Here is a 26,711-nt window from a genome sequence, read left to right as displayed (position 1 = left end):
GACGGCGGGTGGCAGCCTAGCGGGGCGGGAGCGGCTCCGGAGACCAACCGCCCCCGAGGGCTTCGCACTCGAACCCTGCCCATTCCCCACCCCCGTCTCCAAATTGGGCGCCGGGGTTGTCCGGTTGGAATATATGCAGGTTCTGGACGTTTCCCTAAGAGTTTTCTTCCTTCCCCCAATGCCGTTGTTTTCCCGGCTTCGCCGTAGAAGAGTTGGATACTCCTGACTGGAAGAGGGAGTTAAACGCCGCCGACGCCGACTTTAGGCAGACGGCAGCCTCACCACGGAACCAATTACCAGACGACCGAAATACGCTCCGTTTATCACGACGGAAGCAGCCCCTCCAGGTCACCCACGTTTGCCTTGAGTCTGACCTCCGGAACCCCCAAGGGGCCCCTCTCCTCCCCGGTGCCCCCGAGAGTATGGCCCCCACTCCAGCCCCACGGCTCTAACAGCGAGAGCCCGACCCTCGCGCGCGGAGCGGGAGAACCCGCCTCTTTGGAGTCCGGGAAAGTTCCCTGCGCTTTCCTGAAGTTCCCGCCCTCGCGGAGCCCCCCGCCCCTCCCTCCACCCGCCCTCCTAGATTAACACCCCCACCTCCCTACCCCGTCGCGCGTAGCCCAGAGGGGACGTTCACCGCTCACCTGGATGCGCCCAGCGCCCCGAGGCGCCCACACTCGCGGAGGCCGAGACGGGGCGGTGTGTGGGGGAGGGCCGCGTCCGCGGGCCGGCTGGGAGAGCTCGGCGGTAGGAGAGGAGGGTGTCTCCGAGAGGGGCGCTCCCTCGGGCCCGCCCCCGCCCTCAAGGCTGGGGCGCCGCGCAGGAGCCGCCGCTCGCCCTGGACGGGCTCGGACCGCGGAGTGAATGGAGCGGCGGATTCTTGGCTCCTCCCCCTCCCGCGCCGCCGGCCCCTCTTATTTGAGCTTTGGGAAGCCGGGGGCAGCCAGGCAGCTTGGATAAGGAGTTCAAGGCAGCGCCCACACCCGGGGGTCCTCCGAAACCCGACCGCCCGCCCGCGCCCCCCTTCCCGCCCGCCCTCGCACCCGCCCGCCCGGAGCCGGGGCTGCAGCCCACACACCAGGGCCCCGCCGCCCCCTCGCCGCGACCCTGGACTTCCTCCTGCCACCGGAGCCGGCTTCCACGTGTGTCCCGGAGCCGGCGCCTTCGCACGCGCTCCGCTCCGGGCCGGGGTGTCTGCAGCAGCCTGAGCAGTCGGGGACCCGGGGCCCGGGTGGCCTCTGGGCCAAGTTAGGCGTGGCCGAGCCCGGCTCCGAACGTCTGCAGGACCGCAGGAGCCGCGGGGCGCCCGGCGCAGAGCTGCAGCAGATGGGCTCCGACTTGCGGGACCTGAACGCCCTGCTGCCCGCGGTGCCCTCGCTGGGCGGCGGCGGCGGCTGCGCCCTGCCCGTGAGCGGCGCCGCGCAGTGGGCGCCGGTGCTGGACTTCGCGCCGCCGGGCGCCTCGGCGTACAGCTCGCTGGGCGGCCCTGCCCCGCCGCCCGCGCCGCCGCCCCCGCCGCCGCCGCCGCCTCACTCCTTCATCAAGCAGGAGCCCAGCTGGGGCGGCGCGGAGCCGCACGAGGAGCAGTGCCTGAGCGCCTTCACCGTGCACTTCTCCGGCCAGTTCACCGGCACGGCTGGAGCCTGTCGCTACGGACCCTTCGGCCCTCCTCCGCCCAGCCAGGCGTCCTCCGGCCAGGCCAGGATGTTCCCCAACGCTCCCTACCTGCCCAGCTGCCTCGAGAGCCAGCCCGCTATTCGCAACCAGGGTAAGCAGGCCGGGGCGCGCCCCCTACGCCGGGGCGGGGGCGCGGGCGGCCGTCGCGCGCGGGGTGCTCCTCCGTCCAAACCTTCCCTGACCACAGCTCTCAGCAGCTGCCTCCCCAAGGACTGTGAGGGTAGCGGAAGCGGCAGCCGGGGAAGCGGAGGCCCAGGAGAGGGAGGACGCGCGGCTTGGGCTCCTGACGGACGTCCTCGGGAACCGGGCTGTTCGCATGACCGGGGAGGTCGTATGGGGCCCCTCGGATCCCTGGAGATTCCGGGGCCGCGAGCCCCCTTGGCAGCGGGAAGGGGGTGCAGTGTCTGGCTGTGCCACGGGAGAGGTTTTGTTGCTCAAGGCACCACCAGACTGTCACCTGGCATTTTCACGCATTTGGGCTGGATCCGGAATGGGACCAGCACAGGATGAGCGGCCCGTGCTTGTCTCCGCCTCACCGAGATGCCCAGGAGCTGCTCTAGGCCTCAGCACGGTGTTGGCACATTGGGCGCACCGTGGGTATCATGGAGCACGGGCTTGAAGATGAGGAGGGGAAAGAGCTAGCGACTAATCAGTGGCTTCCCTGGGACAAAGTCCGTGTCCGCGCGTGGCGCCCGCGCCTGCCAGTGTGGAAGCGGATCTCCTCCGTCCCAGCTCAGGCGGCGGCCACGGCTCCAGGGCAGGAAGAGGGCCCGCTGGTCCGATTCCAAGCTGTGCGGGACCCGGGCCTACCGCAGGCGATGAAGTGAGGCCCGAGCTTCAGGCGCCGCCTCGTCACCGAGCGCGGGGCTCAGCTGGGGAGGTTTTTGCAGGACTTGAGGGTTGGAACGATTTCCAGTCACTGTGCATCGAGGGGCACAGACGGTAGTTGTCTCGTCCCGCACAAGTCTTTCTCCTGGACCAGCACGGAACCAATCGGGCCGGGCCCCTGTAGTTTGGTTTCTAAATTTATTTTAAACTTGGCCCCCCGCCCCCCACTGTTGAGAACCAAAACCGATTCGGGCTGATTCCATATTTTACAAAATACTTTTAGAACGCAACGCCCAATGCTTTTACTGCAGCAAAATTTCTCGCGGGCCTAGAGACTGGGATGTTTCTGGACCGAGTGGGGTGGTAGAAGCAGAGTGTGTACTGTTTGCAGGAGGTGCTGGGGCTCCCAAGGTGCAGAAGAAGGGCTCTGTTCTTCTCCCGGTAGCGGTCACTTTCTATACCGTATCTCCAGGTGGTCTGTCCCCACGTAGCCCAGCCAGGGGCACCTGGCCCACAAGAAGCCCTGGCAAAAGCGAAACTGCCCTTCTCTCTTCCAGGGAATCTGGGGTCCGTGTTTCTTGGGGGTCCCTCCACTCTAGATATTTCGGAAATGAAATGAGTGTTTCAGGCTCAGGGGGTGTTGGAACAGCTCAGTGTCCTTCTTAGAGGCTCCTATCCCCTGACAGTGCCACCTCTAATTAGCAGGCTTGTGTTACCTTTGGGAAATCTCCAGGTCTCAGTTTCCCAATATGTAAGAAGGGAGTTGAGATGGACAACTTAGGTATTGGGTCTGGCCTGATATCGATGCAGAAGCCCCACTTTCCCTGGGCTTCGGGTTCTCAATACAGAAGGTAGAGCAGCCCATCTAAACTTGACTGGTCCCTTCTGGCCAAGACTGGCAGGCAGGTGTGTGATGTGAGTTTCTGTGTAAATGTGTGCTGTGTGGAGAGGCCTGAGAAGCCATTGATTTAAGTCTCCCACGGGCAAAATACTATTGCGCCATTATTTGAATCCATCTAGGTACTGTGAGGATTTTTGGAATCTGGGCTCTGCCACTTGTTGGGTCCCTGTGTCCAGCATTCTGCAGGGCAGGTCTGTTGCCGGAGATGTCATCAACTCAGCATGGGTGGGGAGGCCAACTTTGGGCACTACTATCCAGTGGGCACTATTCTAGTAGGTAGGCCGGCTGCCAAAGGAGTTCCCCCTTCCCACCCTGAGGAAAAGCCCAGTGGAGAGTTGACCTCAGACCCAGGCCACAGCCTGTAAGTCTGGTTCTGTCCTTGGGCTTAGGTTTTCTCTTGCAGTGAAAATGTAAATGGGCCACTGGCTCAGCTCTTGGGACTCATTTGGCAGCTGGGAGCTGGGGTGGGATATCAGAAGCTGTTTCTGCTTCAGCCCTGATGTTGGCCCTGGATGGGCCCTGAGGCCTGGAGATTCCAGATTTATTTTCTTGACTTCTGGGGTTTCTGTGGCTCTCCCAGAAACGTAAGGCTTGGTGGGAGGCTTGGGCTGAGGGAAGCAAGGGCATGGGTTCCTTCCACAAAGCGTAGGAATGGCTATCAGCAAGCCCAGGACAAACTCCAGCGGAGAGGAGTAAAGGTCTGGATCCCTGTCCCCCAACAGGGCAGCCTAACCATGGTCCACAAGAGAGGACAATTAATTGCTGGCACCCTCTCAACTGCTCCCCACCTCAGGCATCAAACCTTGTTTTTTTCCTCCTATTTCTTTCTTTCTTCCTTTAAAAATATGTTTTTATTGATTTCAGAGAGAGGAAGGGAGAGGGAGAGAGAGAAACATCAATGTTGAGAGAGTCATTGATTGGCTGTCTCCTGCAGGCCCCGAAACCCTGGCATGTGCCCTGACTGTAATCGAACCCCTGACCTCCTGGTTCCTGGGCCAACACTCAACCACTGAGCAACACTGGCTGGGCTTTTCTTCTATTTCTTAAATACGTTTTTCCTATTTCTTAAAAACATTTGTAGCTGACATCTTAACCTTACTTCTAAACAATTCAGCAAACATTGAGCACCTACTCAGTGTCAGGCACTGGAAATTGTGTATTAAAACCATGTGCCTCAACCTTTCCCAGAAACTGAAAGCCTGACATTGGAGGAGCCCCTTATTTTTGAGTAAGGAAATTTGGGTTCTAAGTGATTAGATGTGCAAGAGGTCTCTCAGTTTGTGGCAGAGCTGGGACTCAAACCCAGACCATTCTAGGCTATTGTCTACCTCTTTTTTTCAGGGATCTTGATCCACATGAGTTTCCTCTGTCCTGCTGGATAGGCATGGAATCCACTGTAGTCAGTGTGTGTGAGGGTTGGGGGGTTGCCAGGGCAGAAGTGGGGTGAGGATTTGGGTAGCCCCAGATTAAGGGCAGGGGTTTTGGGGGAGAGGAAAAAAAGCCTGCTTATCAGTCAGCCGATTCCCCAAGCCCCACTGGAGCACCGAACTATAGCGCAGGAGGCGGCCTTGGCATCACCAGCCACCCAGGGGTCACTGGGGAGACCAGCTTGCCCAAGGGCCAAGGGCTCCCTCTTTGGGTCGTGTTGGAAAGGGTATTTCGTTGTGGGACAGATTTTCCCGTTTCCTGCAGCAGCTGCGGAGCCCTCAGTAGCAGCCCCGGGACCACCTTCCTGACTGCGAGCTGACCACCGCAGCCCTCAACTTTGGGGGGAGGGGGCGCTCCCGGGCCAGGTGGTTTCCCGCCCTCGGCCGCTGCCGTCGGCGGCTGTGGGAGGCGCAGAGGCGTCCAGCCTCTCGGCGCGGTCAAGGTTGCGCTCTTCCGGGCCGACGCTAACCGTGGGAAAGGCGCTACCTTGGGATCTGGAATCCTTTCCCCTAAGGCCTGTCTGAGCTGTACAAGGAGCCTTTGAACACGCTGCCCCTTTCCGCCCGCAGCTGTCCCTCCCGCGGCCCCCGCCCCCGCGCTCTGCGCCCCGGCCCGCGCGGGGCTGCGGGACAGCGCGCTCTAATCAGCCCCGGTGCGATAAGCTCCTATTGTAACTGAAAGGGCCCGCCCTCCCCTCGGCCCGAGCTTTCACCACTGCCTCTCCCCGGGGATCTAAAGGAAGGGGTTGGAGGCCGCCCCCGTCCACCAGGGTGTGCGCGTCCTGCCTGGGAGGGGCTCTGCGGAGTCTCGCGGGGCGTGGAGGCGACGCTGCCGCCCGCGGCCCTCGGCCCTCGCCGCTCGACGGTCGCGGAGCCCGACTCCGAGGACAGCACGGTGCCCGGGGCCGCTGCTTACTCTTCGGCTCAGGAATGGAGAAGGGTTCGTCCAGAGGCAATTGCTTTGCCAATTCTGTTTCTCCTTTACTTTAAAAAAAAAAAAAAAAATTTCCTTCCAAAGTTCGGCGTTCCCTCTGCAAAAGTGGGTGCTCAGAGCCAAATTTCGTTTGTAAGCTGATCTGCAGGCCTCTAGCAGGGCCTGGCCTCCGCTCGCAGAAGGAAGGGCCCTGGGAGCCCGGGCGTGCTCGCCGCGCCTGACAGCCGGCGGGCGGGGGTTATCTTTGCCCACTTAGCAGGCGAGAAATGGAGGCCTCTGGGGTCATGTAAATTATAGAATCTGGTGGCTTCTTAAATTGTAGACCCGTGGAGCCCATTGGTCCGGGAGATCTGGCCTGCCCCGTGCAATCCGGTGATTAAGACCTGCCCCACCCCGCCCTTCCACCGCGTTCCCCGGAGTGGGCCCGTGGGAGCTCGTTTGGGGGACTGTGTTTCAAAGATGGGGGTAATGGTCTCCTTTCGCTGTCCAACTTGTCTTCTGGGACACTTGTTGCAGAGAGATCATGCCCGGGACAAGAGTGGGGTAATGGGGACCGTTTGACTCACCTCACTCCCAAGCTTTGAGTGGGGTTTGGAGACCCAGCACTTGTCTGGGGTTGGGGGGGGGGGGCGGCTGGGACCAGTGGTGGACCTACAGGGAACCGATGTGAGTGTCTGGGCCAATCTCATTGGTCACTTGGTCTGGACCTCAGGCCAGAGACTCCCAGCCGACATAGGAGGGGACCCTACCATTGGGTTCAGAGCCCCAGGACTGGTTCTTTTTTTTAGCTATAGGATACTTTTTCCCCAGAGAGGCAACAGTTTTTCCAGAAGTTGGTGGGGGCATATGTTTAAGGCAATTTAATAACAATAATCATAGCAGGAGGCTACATTTTTCAACTGAGACACCACATTATTTTAATTCTCACCTTGGGAGAGTTGGGCAAGAACACGGGGCGGTATTACCTTCCATTTCTTGGCAGAGAAACTGAGGCAGAGGACCCGTGCACTGCCTTGAAGTTGAGGTACAGTGCCGGGTCCCTCTTAAAAGAAACAGGCTTCCTGGCCCGGGGCACGAGGGAGCTGGTCCCCGCGGTGGTGGTCAGAGTCGGACCCACCGAGCACAAGGGGGTCCCTGCAGAGGGGAAGGAGGGCCGCGGGGTCAAGGCCCGCGGGCCCAGCTGGAAGGACCCTACTTTTCCCCCTCACTAGTCTTCCCCGAGGGCCTTAGGTGTCACGGGGTCGGGTCGCTCAGCCTCAGACAGATAACATTACTCGGTAATTACTCTCCGCATTTAAAGCCCGTGCCGTTTAACTGGCTCCGAGTAATTAATGAAAGTTGGTGCGCGGGCCCCTGATTTACGGCTCCGAGTCCGCGCGGGGTCAGCGGAGCAGATTCATTTCGCTCGCCCGCGCAGCCCCTGCGCGAGGGCCGCGGCGTCTGGTTTTGGGGGGGGAGCAAGTTTCTCCACCGAGTGGCTGGCGGTTTTCATACTTCTTTGCGGGGTGGTTCGGCCCAGAAGCGGCAGACACGGTGGAAAGGCAAGGGCGTAAATAAATTGCGAAGCTGCGGGGCGATCCGAATTTTACTTGGGACAAGGCGCAGAGCGGGCCCCCAGATCCCACCTCGGGGCTTGGGCCTCTCTTCCCGCTGGAAGTCCCGGGCGGGTCCGCGTAACCCTCCGGCTGGGGATCCCGATGTCGCGCCCGCGCTCCTCCGCGGGGGCCCGGTTCAGAGCCGCCCCCGGGTCCCCAGGTTGACGCTGTGCTTCTCTCCGCCGCGCCCGCAGGGTACAGCACGGTCACCTTCGACGGAACGCCCAACTACGGCCACACGCCCTCGCACCACGCGGCGCAGTTCCCCAACCACTCCTTCAAGCACGAGGACCCCATGGGCCAGCAGGGCGCGCTGGGTAAGCAGGCGGGAGCGACGCGGGGTCCTTTCCGCCTAATTCCACGCGCCCCCTCCCCGTCCCCTCCCTCCCAATGAATTTCCATCCCACAGCACATTGGGGAGGGAGGAGAGGACTTCCAAAAGGGATTTTTAGAAATAATTAGCCCAGTCTCACTCAAAGTAAAAGAAATAGATCGATTCCGACCCCGTAAGTATGTTGGGTTCACTCCACTCAGCCAAGTCCAAGGATGGCCCGAGGGTCTTTGAGGTGTACGAGGCAGTGACTTCGAAGAGAGTGTAAAGTGGGGAGCTTAGCTCCTTCCGTCCGGACGCCCCCTCTCTGCACGCCCCCAGCTTAGCCTGGAAGCCCCGCTCACGACGCTCACTTCCCCTGCCCCTGCCCGCGGTCCCGCACCCCCGGATCCCTCGGGGCGCGCTCACTCCGCTCTCCCCGGCTCTCCGCAGGCGAGCAGCAGTACTCGGTGCCGCCCCCCGTCTATGGCTGCCACACCCCCACCGACAGCTGCACCGGCAGCCAGGCCCTGCTGCTGAGGACGCCCTACAGCAGGTAGGAAGGCGCGTGGCACCGCGCCTGGGTCCCCGGAGCCGGAGGGCGCGGGAACGGCCGAGGCGGGGCCGCGGGGCCTCTGGGCGTGCAGGGTGCGGGCGAGAACGACTCCTTTAATCCCTCCCACCCACTTAAGAGCGAGTTAAAGCAGATCTCCAGGCTCCGATCAGAGGAGTAGTTTTCCTCGTTTCCGAGTTCTATTCTGAATATAAACGAGAGCGGGTCCAGCGTGGAACTGGAAAAGAGAGAGAGGCGCTTTGGAAAGTTATTTTTTTAAGGGCTCTTCGCCGGGAGGGCTTTAGCATCCTCAGGACCAAAGATTACACACGAAGTCCACGCCACGCGGCTCTCCTGAAGCCTCTGTTCGGCCCGCCTGCTCTGGGGCTGTTCGAGGGCGCGTACCCCAGGCAACAGCTCCCCCCCCCCAGGCCTGCAAGGCGGCTGCGCCTCGTGGGTGTTGGCGGCGTCGGGCCACGCGCTGGGGCGGGGCCCGGGACTGTGGGGGACCGTGGACGGGTCGCGGCGGCGTCGCGCGCCCGCCCGCCCGCCCGCCTTCCTGCTCTCGGGCGGCGGGAGGCAGCCTCTCTCCCTTCGAAGCGTTTTCCGGTCCCTCGCGCCTTCCTTCGGCTCTCGCTCCACCCTCCACCTACTCTCCCCCAAATTTATTCTTCAACTTTGGGTGAACTTGGCCGGCATCCCGCGTCTCCGATAGGGTTGCCTAGTAACTGGCGCTCACACCGGCGCGCACCAGGCGGGGAGGTGCGGCGGGGGGAGGGCGGCGGCTGCCCGGGGATTGGGCGCGCGCGACCTCACACGGCACCCCTACCCCCGCCCCCGCGCCCGCGCGCCTGACACCGACCGCCCCCGGCTCATCTCCGCCCGCCCCCACCTCCGCTGCAGGACCCGCGGCTGACGTCAAGGGAAGGAGGTAGTGAGGTAATGAAGGAAGGAAAGCGGCCGCCCCGGGGGACTGGGTGGGGGGCGGCCGCGCGCCGGGGGCCCCCAGCCCCACAGGCGGAGGAGGGGACGGAGCCTTCGCTCCCGAGCGGCCGTGGCTCCTCCCGAAGCCCAGGCGCGCTTCTCAGCCGGGGCCTGGTGCCGGCCTCGGTGCGCTGCCCGGGGACGAGCCCTCCCGCGTCCGTGCGCCGCCTTGGGGAACCTTCTAAGCGGAAAATGCGGCGTATCTAATCAGATCTTGGATTTCAGATCACTTTTAAAATTTTTACTTCTCTCTTTTTTGAGAGAGGGAGCAAAGAAATGCACGCGGGTTGCACAGATAAAGGTGGAAAGGTCACAACTCCTCGCCCCGCTTTTCTCCTGAACTCAGCCCAGCTGCGCGCTTCAGCACCGCAGGCCCCAAGCGCCGTCTCCGCGCCTCCCCGCCGTGGGTCAGGTCGCCGGCGTGGATGCAGAACCCTCAGCCGTTCTCTGTTGGACCCTCTTCTCTTAGCAAAACCGGGGGGGGGGTGCCATTCCCCCCCTTCACGGGGAGCTGCTCTTGCCCATGGCCAGAGCGCCTATTGCTATTAGTCTAGTACGCATCTGGGGTGCAGTTGGAATGGTTCCCTATGGGATGGCCTTGGCCTGCGCCTCTCTCCTTGCCCCCTGCTTAGTGCCTCACCCCAGGTGGAGAGGAAGACCCTGATTCCTGAGTGGGTGCTGTTTAGATGGGCCAGGATTCCACCGGGTAGTGACACCCAGCTTACACACATTTCTTTCTTCCATTTTAAATTTTTATTTATTGATTTGAGAGAGAGAGAGACATCAGTTTTTTGTTCCACTGATTTATGCTTTTACTGGTTGATTCTTGCATGTGCGCTGACCAGGGATTGAACGCCCCACCTCACCACCTCGGCTCATCAGGATGACTCTCCAACCATCCCTGGAGCTCCCCGGCCAGGGCCTTACAGACACTTCCTACTCTCCTTTCTCTTAAGTACAAACCCACCTTATGGGACACTAGGGTCCATCAGAGGGACTGAACCACCCACAAAGAAAAGGAGTCAGATATAAAGTGATCACAACCACTGGTTTAATAACAATTCTCCAAACCGAGTCCCTGGGATGGGTTTTGACTTAGGGCTAAATTTGTGGTTATTACGGAAGTCGCTTGAATTGCATTTTATACATAAAATTTTCACATTTTAAAAACCCAGTTTCTAATTGGCCACTGTATAAAGCAGTTTTGTCAGGTTTATCTTTGGGAAGTATCCACTTATCTCTTTTTTTCTCTCTCTACATAGTTACAACTTTTTGCTTCTCATTTTTATATGAATGTCATAAAAATACCATTTTCTCCTGTTACAGAAAATGTCCTAAGCAGTAACATCTCCTAAAAAAGAATTTGTGACCCCAGAAGGAAAAGGGCTTGTTCCCTTGAAGTTTTTACTGAGTCTCTGAAGCTCCACCCACCCCAAAGTCACATTTCGAATCACTTTTCAAAGATCAGGTACTTGGAGCCGAAGGACAGGTGATCATGTGCACTGTTTAAACAGCTGTATAAACAGGTGTTCCACGTGTTCTCAGTAACTCATTTCCATCCACCTCTTAAAACAGTCATTGATCAAGGGACTCTCCAGGTACTGAAGTAATAAGTCAGAAATTTAGTTGATAATTAGGCATCAGGAAAAGAAGCCTTCAAGGTTTAGTATTGCCTGATATATAGTGCGTGCTTAATAAATGTTAGTTATTGGTGTTGTTTTTATTAGAAGGTTTATTGGTACTACAACCAAGGCTGTATCTTCTCCCTAAGAGTTGGGTTTCTTTTGGCCGTTCTTCTAGAAAGAGGTGAAGTCTTTCTCCTTGGGCCGTCACTGTGTTTGCTTAGTGGGCCCTTTTCACAGAAACACTCTGATGGGTGCTTCATGTGAAGCGTTCCCTGCCTTTTCCCCAATTCTCTGGGATGGATCGCTTGGGAAGAGCGCTCTATAGGCATCTGACATGTCATTTAAACAAATTGCTTTTTTAAAAGATTGGAGTAACAATGGTGTCTCAAGACTAATTATGGAGAAATTTCTATCAGCGTTTTTATAAACTTAAACGGACAAAATAAATTGGATTAGTTTTGCTTAATTAAAAAAAAAAAATCAGGTACTTCCCCTGAAGTAATAATGAATGGACAGGTGTAAGGATATTTTAAAACTGGGTCTGTGTGTGGACGTTTCTGCAGTTATGTAATTTTCTTCTTTCCTACTCCTAAAGCAAGTTTGAAAGGGTATTTAAATGCTTTTGGGAACAACAGTGTTTGAAAAAAGCATAGAAAATAGGATTAAACTTCAATCACTTAATAACTTAACTTTTGGATTTTTGATATTCAGTGGTGCTTTTCTGTCAAAAATTGGGACCTCCTGGGAAAGGCTGGCTTGGGTTTTGTTTGCCTCATTGCACTTGACCCTTCAGGCAGCCTGCCCAGCTCCTTCCCCACCCTCTTCCCAAAGCTCTGCCTCCCCAATCTTGGGTTGTCTCCCTTCCCGGCATGAAGTAAAGGTAATGGTACATAAAAGGACATTAAATAAGCAGCACACAATATGAATTTGCTTTGAGGAAATTCTCAGAATTATCTACTTGTTAGGAGAAAACTTTACAACAAAAGAAACATTGTAAGTTCTCTCCTCTGTCCCAGGTAACAGATCTGAGGAGTTAGAACTCTACACATTTGTGTGTAGGTGTAAGCAGTAGTGAGTAGAAAATGCCCCCAACCAACTTAGGGGACGTGATAGAAGATGGTTTCTCTATCTTCCCTGTCCCCCACCATTGAAGATGGGTAAAGTTTTTTCAAAGGTCACTAAGGCTTATGAAACTAGAGGCCAGTGATTACAGCTGGGGGAAAGCATGAGTCCCTGTAACACAGTAACTAGGATTTATTATTTCATGCTGACTATGTACTGCTGGGCATTGTGCTAAGTGCTTCACTCATTCACTCAATTCTTCTGATTACTCTGAGGTAGGTTCTCTACACTCCACTCTACTGAGAAGGAAATGGGTTTAGAGACTCGAAGTAACTTGCCCAGGGTCACGCAGTGAGTGAGAATCAGAACCAGGATTTGATTCTCAGTATCTCTGACTTCAAAGCCCACCTGTGCTCTGAATCACCGAGGAATACCAGGCCATTCCACCTGGAATATTCCCCTTGGACAGTCCATGCTTCTGCTAATAAGTAGTCATAGCAAATGCTTACATAGATTTACTTCTCCCAGACACCATTCTAAGCACTTTGCAATGACTGACTTACCTAATCACATGACAGCTCTTTGAGGGTATCATTCCTTTGCGGTTATCACGCCCACTTCATAGAGGAGGAAACTGAGGCCCTGGGAGGCGAATCTGCCCAGTGTGACACAGTAAGGGACAGAGCTGGTGTTCAGATTCAGGCAGTGAGGTTTCGGAATCCATGCTCCTACCCACTGCACCCTCCCTGCTGCCTCTCCTGATACGGGAACGCCACCCTCTCTCCAAAGGTAGCATCTGCCCTGGGTCTCGCTGGAGAAAGGTCTCTGTTTCCCACGGTTGTGAAAGAAACCCGTTATCCATTAGTTTTACCCATACCTTTCAGTAGTAAGCGCTTAGTGGATTGGGCGCAGTATTTTCCCCTGGTGAGTACTGTTGGAGCCAACTTGAACTCTCTCCTCAAGTCCTAACTAACAAAACAGTCATGTCTTTCAAACCGCAGACTCCTCTAGCTTTGCCTTTACCACTGGACTTGAACTATTGGCGAAGTTCAGTTCCAGGCACCTAAAGAAACCCCGGGCAGAGAACTTTCTCCCCTCCCATCGGCTCAGGAGGAATGTCTGCTCCCAGGGCCACCCAGCTTTCTACTTGCTCAGAGGCAAGGTCCCCGGGAATGCTGGACCCCACGCTCTCCTGAGGGGAGAGAGTAGTAAAGTACACCCTTGTTAACTATGCTATAATGTTCCCCGTGATTTCTGCCTAGAGCAGGCAGCTAGCTGGACTTTCCTCGCTCACGTCCCTGAGTCCTGTTCTGCAAGCCCCCCCTGCCTCCTCTGGTTGCTGACCCCCTTGCGGCCCCCAGCCCCTGACTGTGCCCACTGCCCAGCTTGATTCTCAACTTTGAAAAGTCCTGGGTACTGTGTTTGAAAAAATATTCCCATGCACACGATTTTTTAAAGACATTCTAGTTGTTTCTCTTTCATTTTACTTTTATGTGGTTTGCATAGCCTTCTTTGGCAACTGTGCTACTAATATAGATGAGAATGTTTCCTTTTGCCCCTTAGCAATTCAGAAAGCAGTCATTGCTGGTTTGACCATTTTTAGTTGAATGTTGATGATTCACAAGTGGTGAAGTGGACGGTGGAGCCTTTACCAGTAGATTGTCTTTCATGGGAGAGAAACTTTCTTAGCCGCCATAGAGTTTTCTGGGGAATTCAGGCCCGTGGGAAGTTCACAGTCCACCATTGAGGTTAGTTTTTGACTTAGATATAAATCAGAGGACAGATTGTGCCCAAAGAAATAAAACCATAATCAATGCTGCCTCTTTTCACTTGTGTATCCAAGTACACGCTACGCAGTGTCCAAATTTCACCGAAGACAACACTGGTATATGTTTCCCACACAGGTAGGCGTGAAGGCGGAGAGTCTGGTTTCCAGGGTGGTCGGTCGGCAGTGTTACCAAAGCCAAAGGCTTGCATGGGACTTGTCTCCAGGGAGGGGGGAAAAATCTAGTTTCAAATATTCCTTTAACTTTTGTGCTGACCAAGTGTTTATTAATAGAAATTGAATCCCCAGTGGGTTTTTCTTTGGTTAGCTGGTGAGCTTGAGAGAAATGACAATACCAAGAGATTGACTGTAAAATAATTATTCACCATGGCCTGCTGGGCAGAAATTTCTCAACAAGCAGCCTCCAAGGCGCCTCAGAGGGGAGAACGCAGGAAAAGGGCGGCGGGGAAGTCCGGCTGCAGCCACCGTAGTCCACGAGCCTTGGTTGCCAGGTACAGGTGAACCCACAGAGGCCGCTTGGTTAGCGTGGGCAGAGCTACCACAGCAGACGCTGGAACCATCGTGGATTCTGATCACCGGTGCCAGTTATAGTTGCCTTTTTCTTGTTTGGCTTTTTAAAAAATCATCCCACGGGGAAACTCTTTTCTTCTACCAAGATGTTTCTTTATGGGGAGATTAAGGGGCTGCGTCAAAACGGTGAAGGGCTTAAGAAGTTCAAATTGACAAATTGGTATAGTTACGGGACAGTCACAGGAATGTGAAGCACAGCACGGGGAATATAGTCAGCAATACTGTAATAACTGTGCGTGGTGCCAGGTGGGCACTGGAAATATCAGAGGGACCACTTTGTACCTGAAACTAATATAGAAGAACATTGAATGTAAACTGGAATTGGGGGGGAAAAAGTTTCTTTGCCAACTAGCAACCATCTGGCAGAAGTAACTCCAATCTCAACCCAATGGTTCCATTCCAGGGGTGATACGAACTTTTCTACCTTGTTCTGCTGAATGTAGTAAACACACTTAAAGATAAAAATGTCCTTGAGTTACGCATGCATTTGAGGAGTGGAGGAGTTCTTGTCCAGATAATAGCCAAGGGTTTCTTCTTCCTTTCTTTTTGTGTGGAGGTCGAGAACTCAGTAATTCTGCAGCCCAGGCCAAAACAAACTCTATATGATCTACTACTGATTTCCTTTTAAGTTCCCCTTTTTGCTAGGACTGACTTCCTTTTATTTTACTCCAGCTTGCATTAATCCCAGTTATAGAAGTTTCTTTCCTCTCTTGCCTGCAACTTCAAACATCTTTTTTTTAAAGACCTACTTACAAAAATATAAAGGACACCAGGACTTTCAGAATATATTTTGGCAGCCTGCAGTTTCAGAGATCACTTCCGAACAGACAGAGTTAGACGGGGAGCTGAAATGCCTACGTGACCACTGTGGTCACTCTGAGCCAAACCACCTGCTTATCTGATCTCCTCCGGGAATGAGGTGGTTTACACCTACGGTGGTTATTTAATAATTAGACGCTTTATTTGTCAGAGGCCATATATTCTTTGACCAGTGCTGCCTCTTTCCATGTGTTTTCATGACGAGAGCTGGGTGTTGAATGATTGCCCAGAGAGATCAGAGCCTGAGCATGCTCGGGCCCAGTATTTTTAGCTCGAGCTCACATTTGGTTCTCTCCCCAGCAGCAGTTATTGTCATTGCTGTCATTGACTTCCAGGCGAAAGATTGTGCCAGCCAAGCCGACTGAGTGGCTGAAGACTCCCAGCCAACAGAAGGCAGGATGTGGTCAAAATTGTGCTCTGATCCTATCACTGGCGTCAGGAAACCTATTAGTAGCTTGGGGATTTTCTGAAAGTCCTTCTTCCCATCCCACCTTTTCTCCCCTTCTGAGGATTTACAAGCTGAGCTATCAAGACCGCTGAAATCAAGAAGTGGGGCTCCTACTGGGATCTTAGCGCACCGTCCTTAGTTAGCTCAAGAGGGTGTGCTGGGCATCCTGCATCTTGTAACTTTCTGGAGACAAAGTAGGTTATGATACTTCCTTTTGTATGTTCTTTCACTTCCAGGCTCTTGTCTGTATTATTATTATATTATTATTACTGTTATTTAAATGGTAGTGAGAGGAGGATGTTCGGAGGCCAAAGGATACCTGTAGCCTTCAAAGGGGCAGGGAGGGGTGGGGGTAGGGGCATCGGTCAAGTCAGCACTGGGCACCTCTCAGAGACCAGGTCTTCCTCCGATAAGTGGGGATCATAACGATACCAGCCTCACAAAGTTGTTGTGAAGACTATGGAGATGTGTGAAAGTGCTGTGCCAGATTTGATAGATCAGAAAAAATAAAATATGTGTACAGTCCTCAGAGGGCCATTATTAGAGCTTTAAAGCATCTCTGTAAAGTTAGACTGATTGAGATTAACATTCCCATTTGGCAGGTGAGAAAACTGAGGTGCAGAGAGCTGAGTTGATTTGCTCAATTTGCTCAAGATCGTAAAGCTTACAAAATAGCACTGTCCAGCAGAAACATAATGTAAGCCATGTACATAATTTGGAATTTGCTAGTAACCACATAGAAAAAAGAAACAGTGAAATTAATTTTGGGGTATTCTATGTAACCTAATGTAGTAACATTTTATTTCAACATGTGGCACTTGCAATGTTTCAGGTGCTCAATAGCCACATGTGACTAGTGGCTACGTTATTGGACAGGGCCGTATAGAGGACTTATTAAGCACTTACTAGGAAGATACCTATATGCAAGACATCTTGTATCTTGTATTTGAGGTATTGGGGGCCAAGAAAATGTCCTTAAAGTATTTTCTCTTGGGAGTACTTCCTTATAGAGACCGTTAGGAATCTATTGAACTGTTCTTTAAATCTGTGAGAAAACTCCTAAATCATATTTAGGACTCATTAACCCATATGTGTAAACTTTTGTCACTCATGTTGTTTCTCAGCCCTCTCAGAAATTAGGATTTTCTTAGTCTTATGCAAGGATGAAATAATTTCAGAAAGATCCCACATCCCATAGGGCCTAGGAAAATTGTCAGCCGGAGCTGAGTGATTTTAGCTGGTGAACAATTTTTAAAAAATTAGTGACAAAAATATAGAGCTGCCTGGGGAATACAATGCCTGTTGGCTGAGATTAATGGCAAGATTAATAAATGGATTGCTTGATGAAAAGGCGCAGGAGAACAAAAACCAGTAGAGATTGTGGAGGAGGCTGCTTATTAATGAACTGTCAACCCAAAGAAAGTTCAAGAAACTCTCCTGTGTTAAATGCAACAGGCTGGCACTTCTAATAAAAATTGGGGTCCTTCAGGAATTAATTACACTGGCCTTACAGCAAGAATTTCTGGAATTGAGAAACGTAGTGGCACAGACCAGCACCGGCCGCTGCTGCAAAGCGGGAAGCTGCAGGAGAAACTAATAATTTTTTCCCATTGATATGTAAGATATTGTAGTAGCATAATAGCCGGTCAGACATGGGGATGAGTGATGGGGTCCAGATATACACTGACTAATGAAACTACACATACTTTGAGATTGAAGTCACTTCTCATTTCATATGTAAAATTCACTTCTGGAATCTGATTTCTTTTTATCCTCCGTGCCTGCCACCGAAGAGTTCCAAATAATTTTCAGAATGATTATATGAGAGGCAGATGGGCCCTACCTTGATTTATCAGGCTCTGCCAAGGGGGAGCGCAGTATCCATTTATTCCGAGTTGCTGTAATTTCCCAGTTACCTTCTCTTAATTAAACGTTGGTGTTGCCTCGGCCCGATGGATGAAGCAGCCCAACGGAGTGTCATGACGAGACGGAGATTGTCCAGAATCTGCAATCTGGTATCGCACGTCAGATAGTGAAAGCGTCTTACCCTTTGTTCACGTCTGCCACGAAGGTGGAGTGAAAACCTTCGGTAATATGTTTAGACCGAGGGTTCCCAAACAAACCATTCATCTCTTGGGTTTCACATTTCATAATTAACCATTTCAGTTCAGGACTAGATTCATTCCTGACGAACAGAGCTCGGCCATTTGGACTCTGAGGATTGATTTATGTGCTAGTTTTCTAGGAATGAGATAAATAGGAAATGAATGAATTAATAAAAATTAAGAAACATAGTAAAGGTGTTTCAGAGATCGCACACGTGGGATGGTTTGAGAGGGGTGCCGTTTCAGGGCACGGGTGTGACAGCTCTTCTATAATGCATTTAGAGTAATATTTAAAAACACATGTAATAGAGATGTTTGTAAGAGTCGGACGTGCAAAGTAAACAGGAGAAAACAACCTTTGACTGGTTTGCCTCTTAGTGTATTTCTCCTCTGGGGTCTTAATCTAAACGGTCGGCCGTTGTTTTCCCTCCTCCAGCTTTTATAGAACTGGGTTGGGGGCTCTCAGGAAAAAGCTCCATTTGACCTGTGCCAGGATTATAAAATGTATAGAAAATGATTCCTTGCATTGTGCATAGAACTTACTCTCTTTTGCTTGTCACATCCTCGAGTGTTAGACCATCCATCACCCATCACTCTGACTTTTCAGGCCCTCATAATCCACATGACACTTATCCTTTTGATTAAAACAACTTAATGGCCTTTTCACGAATAATTAATCTGCTGTCTTTTTACTTTCAGCTCTAGGCTTTTAACTTTAATGTTGAGTTATCCAGCCTGTGTTGCCTTTCAAAGTTTCACTCCCTTTAGCCTGTTTCCTTCAAAGGTTCAATACCTCCTTAGGAACTCCAGTGTTTGCTGTACTAAGGATTTTTAAAGGCCCCCAAGTTACTCTCCTGTCTTTTCTGCTGTGTGTGAAAGGAATAACTGTGCAGAGATCGGGGGAGGAAGTGAAAATTATTTCAGATGCGTGTTCTGTCATTCCGGGAAACGTGGAGGCTTTCGCCGTAAAGGAAAGTTAAAAATCCGCTGCTTTTTGAAGAGACAGTTGCACATTTATTTTTTTGTAGTTATGTGTTTCTAACTCTGGCTGTTTTTCTAACAGTGACAATTTATACCAGATGACCTCCCAGCTTGAATGCATGACCTGGAATCAGATGAACTTAGGAGCCACATTAAAGGGGTAAGGCCATCTCTATTCCATTGCCCTTAAACGGTAACTTACACCTGTTTGAACCATTTTAAAGGTGCTTGTAACTTATGACAAGAGTACAGTTTTAGAAGAATAGGCAAGGCTCTTTGTAGAACCAAGATGTTTTCCTCCCACCCCCAGTTGGTGGTTTGTGTTCAAGTACTAAATTTTCAGGCATATAAATAGGGGATTTTTTTTTAATGGAACAAGGGAGTTGAGAGTATTGGGGAAACTTACTATGGCCTTTACTTACTGAGTTTTTTAGAGTTCTTCAAAGTTATGTCCATTCAACCTCGTTTAATGTTGATGTTTTGCTAGTGATGTCACAGATGTTAACTATTATATTATCTTGTCAAGAAATGCTTTGCGTTGACAAAGTTCAGGATCTAAACCTATATTTGAGAGTTGATGATTTGGACAGTCCAGACTCAAATGTTCTCAAACCTGGTTGCACCGACAGGTTTCTTCACACTTGATAGACAACCACAGCGGGGTGAACACAGTTATTAAACATAAGTAGGGCACCTGAAAATGAACAAAAGAAAGCAGGTAGGACTTGCTTTCAACAGTCAAAGAACTTGTTTTCAGTTTTCTAGCAAGTCTGCGATGATAGGCAGTCGGAGATGACACTCATGAAGCTCCCGTGATGTATCAGGTGGTCCTTTAGGTCACCTCATCTAAACTTCCTAGCAACATCATGAGGCCTAGGTACAGTTACCCTGTTTTCCAAAGAAGTAAATCAAGCTCAGAGTTAAGTAAGTTCCCAAGTTCACATTGTATGAAGTGGTAGAGCTCAGACTCCAAACCCAAGTCTGATTCCAAAAGCCCAGGCCCTTTCCAGCCTCCCTGTGGGGCCTTTCACCCCACCATCGGCTCCAGTGGGACCGGGGACGTAGTTCAGCACTCTTGACTAGACAGCTAGCTTCACATCTCTTTGTACTTAGTGGTTTCTCATTGGATTCTGGGTTCCGGGGGCCTTTTAGAGCCACCCGTGCTCCGTTCCCCACCCCCCACCTCTTCTTCTCTTCTAGAGTTGCTGCTGGGAGCTCCAGCTCAGTGAAATGGACAGAAGGGCAGAGCAAGTGAGTGGAAAATGCAATGATGGCAAATGACGTAGGTCTCGTTGATGGTGCCTGGGGGCGATGCAGGAATTAGGACTGACAATGGGTAACCAGGGCAGCTGGCCGTGCACTGGGATGGGAAAAATCGATCCATCTCTCACTTCCTGCCTCTTCTTATTTATTGAGAACATGCTGTGGACGAAAAATGGAGGTGGTGACATTTCTCATCAACACGCTCCTGGAAAACCATTTTTAGAATGATGCCCTAGGAACCTTGCTCATTTCCTTGTGACTGTTCCGTAAAATACTATATTCGTGGCATTACACATAGTCCTGTTAGATCAACCAAATCTTTCAGTCATACTTCACTTGTATTTTCTCCATTTACTTTTAAGTCTCTAAGGGAGAAGTTAATTTTTACCCCAGGTCTATGGCCAGGCTTTCTGCAAAGAATTTTTCATTCCCAAACATCTGTGCCTTCCCCAGCCCTGCAGCCTGCACCCTGGGACAATTCTGTGACTATTTCTTTTGATTTCATTTTCTCTGCTTCAGCACCAGGACCAGCCTCCCTCTTCTCTCCTCTCTCTCGTTGGCTCAGTCCTGATTTTCGGATCACCCTTCAATCATCAGCAGAGTTGTTTTTCATTGTCCTGATTTTCGGATCACCCTTCAGTAATCAGCAGAGTCATTTTTCGTCAACCGTTAGATGGTTCTCTCTACCCTCACCCCCAATTTTTCTTTTTTATCCAAATCTCCACTTCCTTTCTCTAGACCCCAGAATAGGAAACCTCCTATTGATTGGAATTTTTCTTTCCCCGCTTCCATCCAAGGGGCTGCTGACAGTTTCAGCAGTCCAGCTTTCTACCGACTCTCAACTTGTCTTGTATTTCTGAATGTCTTGGTCCCACTCTTTCTTGCTGGATCTTTCCCTTTTCTTCTCCCTTCTCCACTCAGACTTCAGTAACTCTCCTCCAACTAAATGCCAAGATTAGGAAGAACTTGATTGTGAAGTGTGTATGTTGCAGTTTTAAAAATATCTTTATGTTGGGGTACAGGGTTTATTTGTGGTTTTGTGGGTTTTTGGGTTTTTTTGCTTAATTACAAAAATATAGATAAGGAATCTTGGCATCTTTTTGAATCTGGGTCTTTCCATAGTTGAGGTAATTTTGATATCTTTTAAGGTCTTTAGACACGTGATATTAGTCACTTGCCGGAGAGTCAGAAGGTATATTGTGAGGATGAAGCACAAAGTGTGAGTAATTTGTTTTACTCAAGTCCGCATAAGAAAAAAAAGCTGGAAGAGTTTTTTTATTGGTCTGGTGCTTACATTTTGAAAAAGGATTTCTGAAATCGAAATATATTCTTAGAATACTAATATTCCTTCAGAAAGCTGTATCAAAAAGATCGAATGGCTCCAATAGATAGTTCTACGGAAGAGCAACTCTTCGGAGAGCAGAAAGGTGTGCAGTTGGCTAATGGACTAATGTCTTCTCTCCCACTGGATTTGTTCTTCTGGAACATAGTGTAAGTCGGCTCGTGTCTGCTTCCATCTGTGAACTGAACTTGGGTCTAAGGATGGATGTTAACATTTTGGGCCCTTTACATGTTTCCTCTTTTGATCTCATGACAATCCTAGGTTTATGGTCAGGTCCATCTTTCAGATGAGGAGTCTGAAAGGATTAAGCCACCTACCCAAGTTCACGTAGGGAGTAAACGGCAGAGCCATGCTGGAACCCCCTTCTGTCTGACTGCAGATTCTGGGCCCTAGATTAAAGTTTAAGTTTTTTAGATTGTGGCCACAGTAGAAATACCTTTTACATTGAGATCCAATATACCCCCATGTGTTCACATACGATACAACTTTTCACAAAATAATACTTACCCTTACTCTGTGCTATGCATACTGATATTTTCTACTCTATTCCTTATCATTTTTTAAAATGCTGGTAGTGACGTGTAGATTAATTTTACAAACCACTGACGTGTCATGGCCCACAGGTTGCCCTTCGTATAGCTCTTAAAGAGAATGACTCCTTAGCTCTTTCCTCCAAGCCATGAACAGCCGAGAACTGGACTCAGCAGAATCTGTGATTCCAGTAGAAAGCTTGGCTTTTCCCCAGCGGGGAACATAACCCGGGGGGGTGTCATTTTGCTCTGTGATACCAGATTGACTTTCTTTTGCCATCATATGAAACCATCGTTAATACAGAAAATATATTTGAGAAAGGGTATTTCATAAAGAAAAGTAAAGAGAAATAACTTTTTCTTTAATCCGTCACTAGTGTCTTGACACTATTTGAAATCAGTGGTAAGAAAAACCATGGTGACAAGGTAGATATATAGCAGGAAGACTGGAGGTTTGACTTATGTTTTGGAGACGAAAGATAGGATTCCCATGTTGTTCATAAAAATGAGGCATTATCAATTTTTTATTAAAAGATCATGTACTTCAGACTAACCCCCACTAAATATTTGTTCATGTCTTCTTGCCTTGAAAATGTTACTTTTATACAAAAAAGAATAGGCTTGTTTCCTCATTTCCTAACAGGTCCACGGAGACATCCTTCATTAGATGTGGGGAGGGGGTGATAGTCTAGTGGGCGGGGCTGGGATTTGAGGGAGAGCATGGAGAAGACAGGGTGACAACTCGATAGAATGGGGAGGGGAGGGTGCTCTTGCCACTGATTTACTCTTGTCTCCTCCCTTTCTCATTTTCCAGTCTCCACATGCCCATGGGGACCAGAATTAGTTTTATGACCTCAAACGGGAGAATATTGTATTTTGATTTTAAGTCAAAGAGAAGATACTTCATGAAACCACTCTTTTAATTCTGACCCTTGACCTCACCCACAAACGCATGAAATTACATTTTTAAGGCAGGTCCCTAAGAGAAAACATTGTCAGGGACCCTTTCTAAGTCTCAGTCCGCCTTCGGGAATAATTCTGCTTATGGTGCCTTGTGCTGTCTGCATTTTAGTTCTTGAAAAAGACTTTCTGTGTGTTCTTAATGGCTGCTGATTTTTTTAAGGCTGCTCACAAGCCTTGGCTACTCTGTTAGCCTCTGTTTTGTCTCTCCTGAAAAAAATATCCTGCAAAATGGAGAAACACATCAACCTTGACTGTGGTCCAAGTTTTTAAAACAAGGAAGAAGTTCTTCCCTGGGGACATGGGTAGGGGGAGTGGGAAATCGAACACAATAGAAATGTTAAAGGAGTGCTGAGCAAAATGAATGTCCCTTTGCTGGTCCAAGAAGTTCACAGACTGTTGGGAACACACAGTATTTGACCTGTGGATGCTTGAAAAGAGAAACGAAAGACTCATGACGAGTGATGTATGGTGCAAACAAAGCTGCGCGGCCTGGTAGGGCCAAGGCTGTCGAATCTGGAGAAAATCCCCGCTAGACGTGGTCTCATCCCTGAGAACCGGTGCCAAAAGAGATAGCTGTCTCTCTGGCTGGGAGTTCCAATACACAGCCCGGCACCTTCCCTCTCCAGCTCGTGAACATAAGGTACTCGTCTAAGAGATTTACTTCTGGAAAATACATAGCTTGCTTTTAAGTGACTCCCGGAGCTTGAGATGCAAAAGCAAAGGTGGAGAGTAACAGCTCTGTGAATATCAGCATTTTTTATTTTTTATTTTTTTTGCCTCATGCAATCCCCCTATTGGGGATCAAGCCCACAACCCAAAACTTGGGCATGTGTCCTGACTGAGAATTGAACCTGCAACCTTTCAGTAGACGGGATGACACCCAACCAACCAACCGAGCCACACTGACCAGGGCAGTGTCAGCATTCTCGAGTGCACTCCTTCCCCTCCACCCCAAAGCTCTCCTATTAAATAAATGGTTACACTGATGCCTCGGAAGCCGACAGTTCTGTGCCTTGCATTGGCCCTGGCTAGGGTCTGTCAGCCATAGAACAGAACAGAGCGTGGGACTCCGGGGCTTGCAGGAGGGAGATGGAGACTGACTTAGAGCCGAGTCCCCTGTCGCTCTCAGAGTGGACCAGTTCAGTGGCTTCTTTGCCTTCGCTTCTCACTTGCCTACTGCTGCATTCTCCCCTGACCTTCATGAGAGCATCGACTTTTCGAAAATATTGTCAACCTCACCTCTTAAATGATACTTCACTTAGAAAATATTTTAGGCTTTATAGACTTACTGGCTCCACTCTAGGTTCTTCACTTTTATTTTAAAGCAAGGAATTATTTTGTTCTTGTAAAGGTGAGGAAAAATGACAGGTTTGTTCAGATTAGGAGAAGAGGGAAGCTAAGAAGGAAAGATAGAAGGGGAAGGTGGTGAGGAAGGGGCCCCCCTGGAAATGAGGAGCATAGAGGACTGGGCTCAGGGAGGGGAGGCAGGGTTGATGAGGACTCCAGCCTGTCGATAGAAGGTGTGTGTGTGGGGGGGGAGAGGCGTTGGAGGGGGAGAGGGTACAGCAGATGAGTGGAGGGTATCTTGCATGAACTAAAGGAGTTTTTGAACCTCTCATGTCTGTGATCCCAACCCAGTCCCTTCTGAGACCTTCTATTCACCATTTATCTTTCTCTCTGTCATCTACCCAAGAAAAATACCATCACTTCTAGCTAGAAAAACATTGATATAGAAGCTACACTCATAAAAAGTCATTGAAATAAATGTTTCTCTGAAGCAAGGGCTACTGTATATTTTAGTAGGTTTTGTTTCCTTTTTAAAAGCAACAAGTTCATTTATTCTGGCTTTATTTATTCATAACTCTTCATTTTAAAGGCAAAGTCACAGATGTAGTGTTTTTAAGAGTAAGATGGTGACTTTATTGAAAATGAAAACTACTTTTTCCTTTTGATTATTAAAGTAACACAGGCGTATTATATTTCAAAAATTCAGACAGTACCAAAACATTATAAAGGAGAAAAGAATCTGTTATCTCACCACCCAGAGATAACATTTTAAAACAAATTGGAGTATGTTTTTATCTGCAGAGAAAAAATTCTGGAAATATTTACCAAATCTATTAACTGTAGTTGCCTCTGGCGAGATTAGAGAGAAAAAGCCTGATAGAACTGGGTAAAAGAGATCTTAACAGCAGATAAACTGGACAACACTTTCATGGAGTTTTGCTGCAAAAGGGAGCAAAGAAATGGGGTTCTAGTTCAGTGGGGATAGAGGGTCAGGAGAAGGTGGTTTTGCTTTAATTAATTAATTAATATTTAGAAAGGAGTACCCACATTTGTTTTTTGATGAGAATGATCAGGAAGAGGTTAAAAAAAGACAAAAACAAAACAAAAAACAATGACGATGGAGGGGATAGAATTGATGGAACAATGTCCTTGAGAGAGGAGAGGCTCTGTGAGCAAGTGCGGGTTCCTAGTTGGCTAGGAACTGGGATAGTTCATCTAGTAACAATATTGATTTACAAGAGTTCTTTGTTTAAAAGGATAGTAACCCCTTGCTGCTTATATTTATTGCAAGTCTTTTCTCTGGTTTTGTGTTTTGACTCTGTTAATGTTTTTTTTCTGTCAGAAATTTTTATTTATGTAGTAAATATTATCAGTTCATGTGTTTCTTTGTTATGCATATTTTCACCTTTATTGAGATTCAGCTGACATATAACATTAGGTGAGTTTAAGATGTAGTGTGATTATTTGAAACACACATAACACATATGTTGCAAAATGATTATGACAGTAGTGGTTTGTAAAATGATTGCCACAATAGTGGCTAGTTAATACCTCTGTCACTTCATTTAATGCACAGAATGGTGACTGTAGTTAACAATAGTGTATTATATACCTGAAAGTTGCTAAGAGAGTAAAGAGTAAAGCTTAAGTGTTCTCACCACACGTACATACACACCACACACACACACACACAAATAGGTAATTGTATTATGTATTTTCTATAGTTGCTTTTGAGCAATAATGGCTGAGTAGAGTTTATGTTTTATAGTTTCAAGTTTTTGGCTTTTATATCATGCCTAGAAAGATTTTTCCCATCCCAAGATTAAAAAAAAATTTACTTATTAATTGGTATATTTTTAATTTGTTTTTTACATTTAAATATTTAATTCATCCTGTATTTATTTGACAGTTGTATTTTAACTTGATTTGTCTCTAGATGACTATCAAATATCCTCAAACTATTTTGAATAAATTTTTCTCATTGATCTCTATCAATACTTGGATCCCATCAAATTCCTTGGATCCATTTCTTGACTCTCTTTTCGTCTTTTGATCAGTCTGGCTCTTGTTGCCAAGTATCAGACTGTTTTTTCTGGAATAATTTTGTAGTCTGTTTAAATATCTGATAGTTCCCTAGCATTACACTTTATTTTTTTCAGACTATTTCTTGCTATTATCTCTTGTTTATTCTAAAGTGAACTTTAGGTTTATTTTGTTAATTTCAAAGAAAACCTTTGTCAATATTGATTTATTAATTGTGACAAAAGCACCATAGTAATGTGAGATGTTAATGATAGAGGAAACTGGGTGTGGGGTATATGGGAACCATCTGTATTATCTTAGAAAATTTTCTTTAAATCTAAAATCATTCTGAAATAACAAGTTTATTTTTAAAGTGTTAATTAGAATTTTGAATGAATTACATCAGGTTTAAAAATTAATTTTGGAGAACATTGACTTTTGAAAAAAATTTTAATCCTTCAAGAACATGTTATGGCTCAACATTTTTTTCAAGTTTTGTTCTATGTCAGATGTCCCTTTTAACAGTAATGCCTCACGCCTCCAAGTCTCTTTGAGAGTGTGATTCCTTTGGATATACTATGGGTTTTTCTTTGTTTCTTCACCTTGAATTACTTTATTGTGTTACTAACGTCAGTTTGGAGGAGAGGGGCCTGCAGAAAGATGATTATGCACACAGCCTTCATACCTATTAACCCTCCA

At 49.2% G+C, this 26,711-nt stretch overlaps 1 protein-coding gene across 4 annotated transcripts in view; it reads left to right on the top strand.

The window, feature by feature from the left end:
* Window positions 1-941: 941 nt before the first annotated feature.
* The window catches only part of WT1 (WT1 transcription factor), a gene marked incomplete at its 5' end in the record, with an annotated part of 48,230 nt that continues 22,460 nt past the window's right edge, over window positions 942-26,711 (top strand). For 2 of the 4 annotated variants that reach the window (XM_081152596.1, XM_081152595.1), the window contains 5 exons: window positions 1,327-1,768; window positions 7,557-7,679; window positions 8,126-8,228; window positions 18,688-18,765; window positions 19,806-19,856. In XM_081152596.1, coding sequence (XP_081008722.1) covers window positions 1,327-1,768; window positions 7,557-7,679; window positions 8,126-8,228; window positions 18,688-18,765; window positions 19,806-19,856 — 797 coding nt within the window. Of the gene's footprint in view, window positions 1,769-7,556; window positions 7,680-8,125; window positions 8,229-18,687; window positions 18,766-19,805; window positions 19,857-26,711 lie in introns of all 4 variants that reach the window. The other 2 variants (XM_081152598.1, XM_081152597.1) reach the window with 2 other exon arrangements.

This window comes from Miniopterus schreibersii (assembly GCF_964146895.1).
Source record: "Miniopterus schreibersii genome assembly, chromosome: 12".
Classification (NCBI taxonomy): Eukaryota; Metazoa; Chordata; class Mammalia; order Chiroptera; family Miniopteridae; genus Miniopterus; species Miniopterus schreibersii.
Note: the sequence above shows the minus strand (reverse complement) of the source record. Positions and strands in the feature narration are given on the sequence as shown.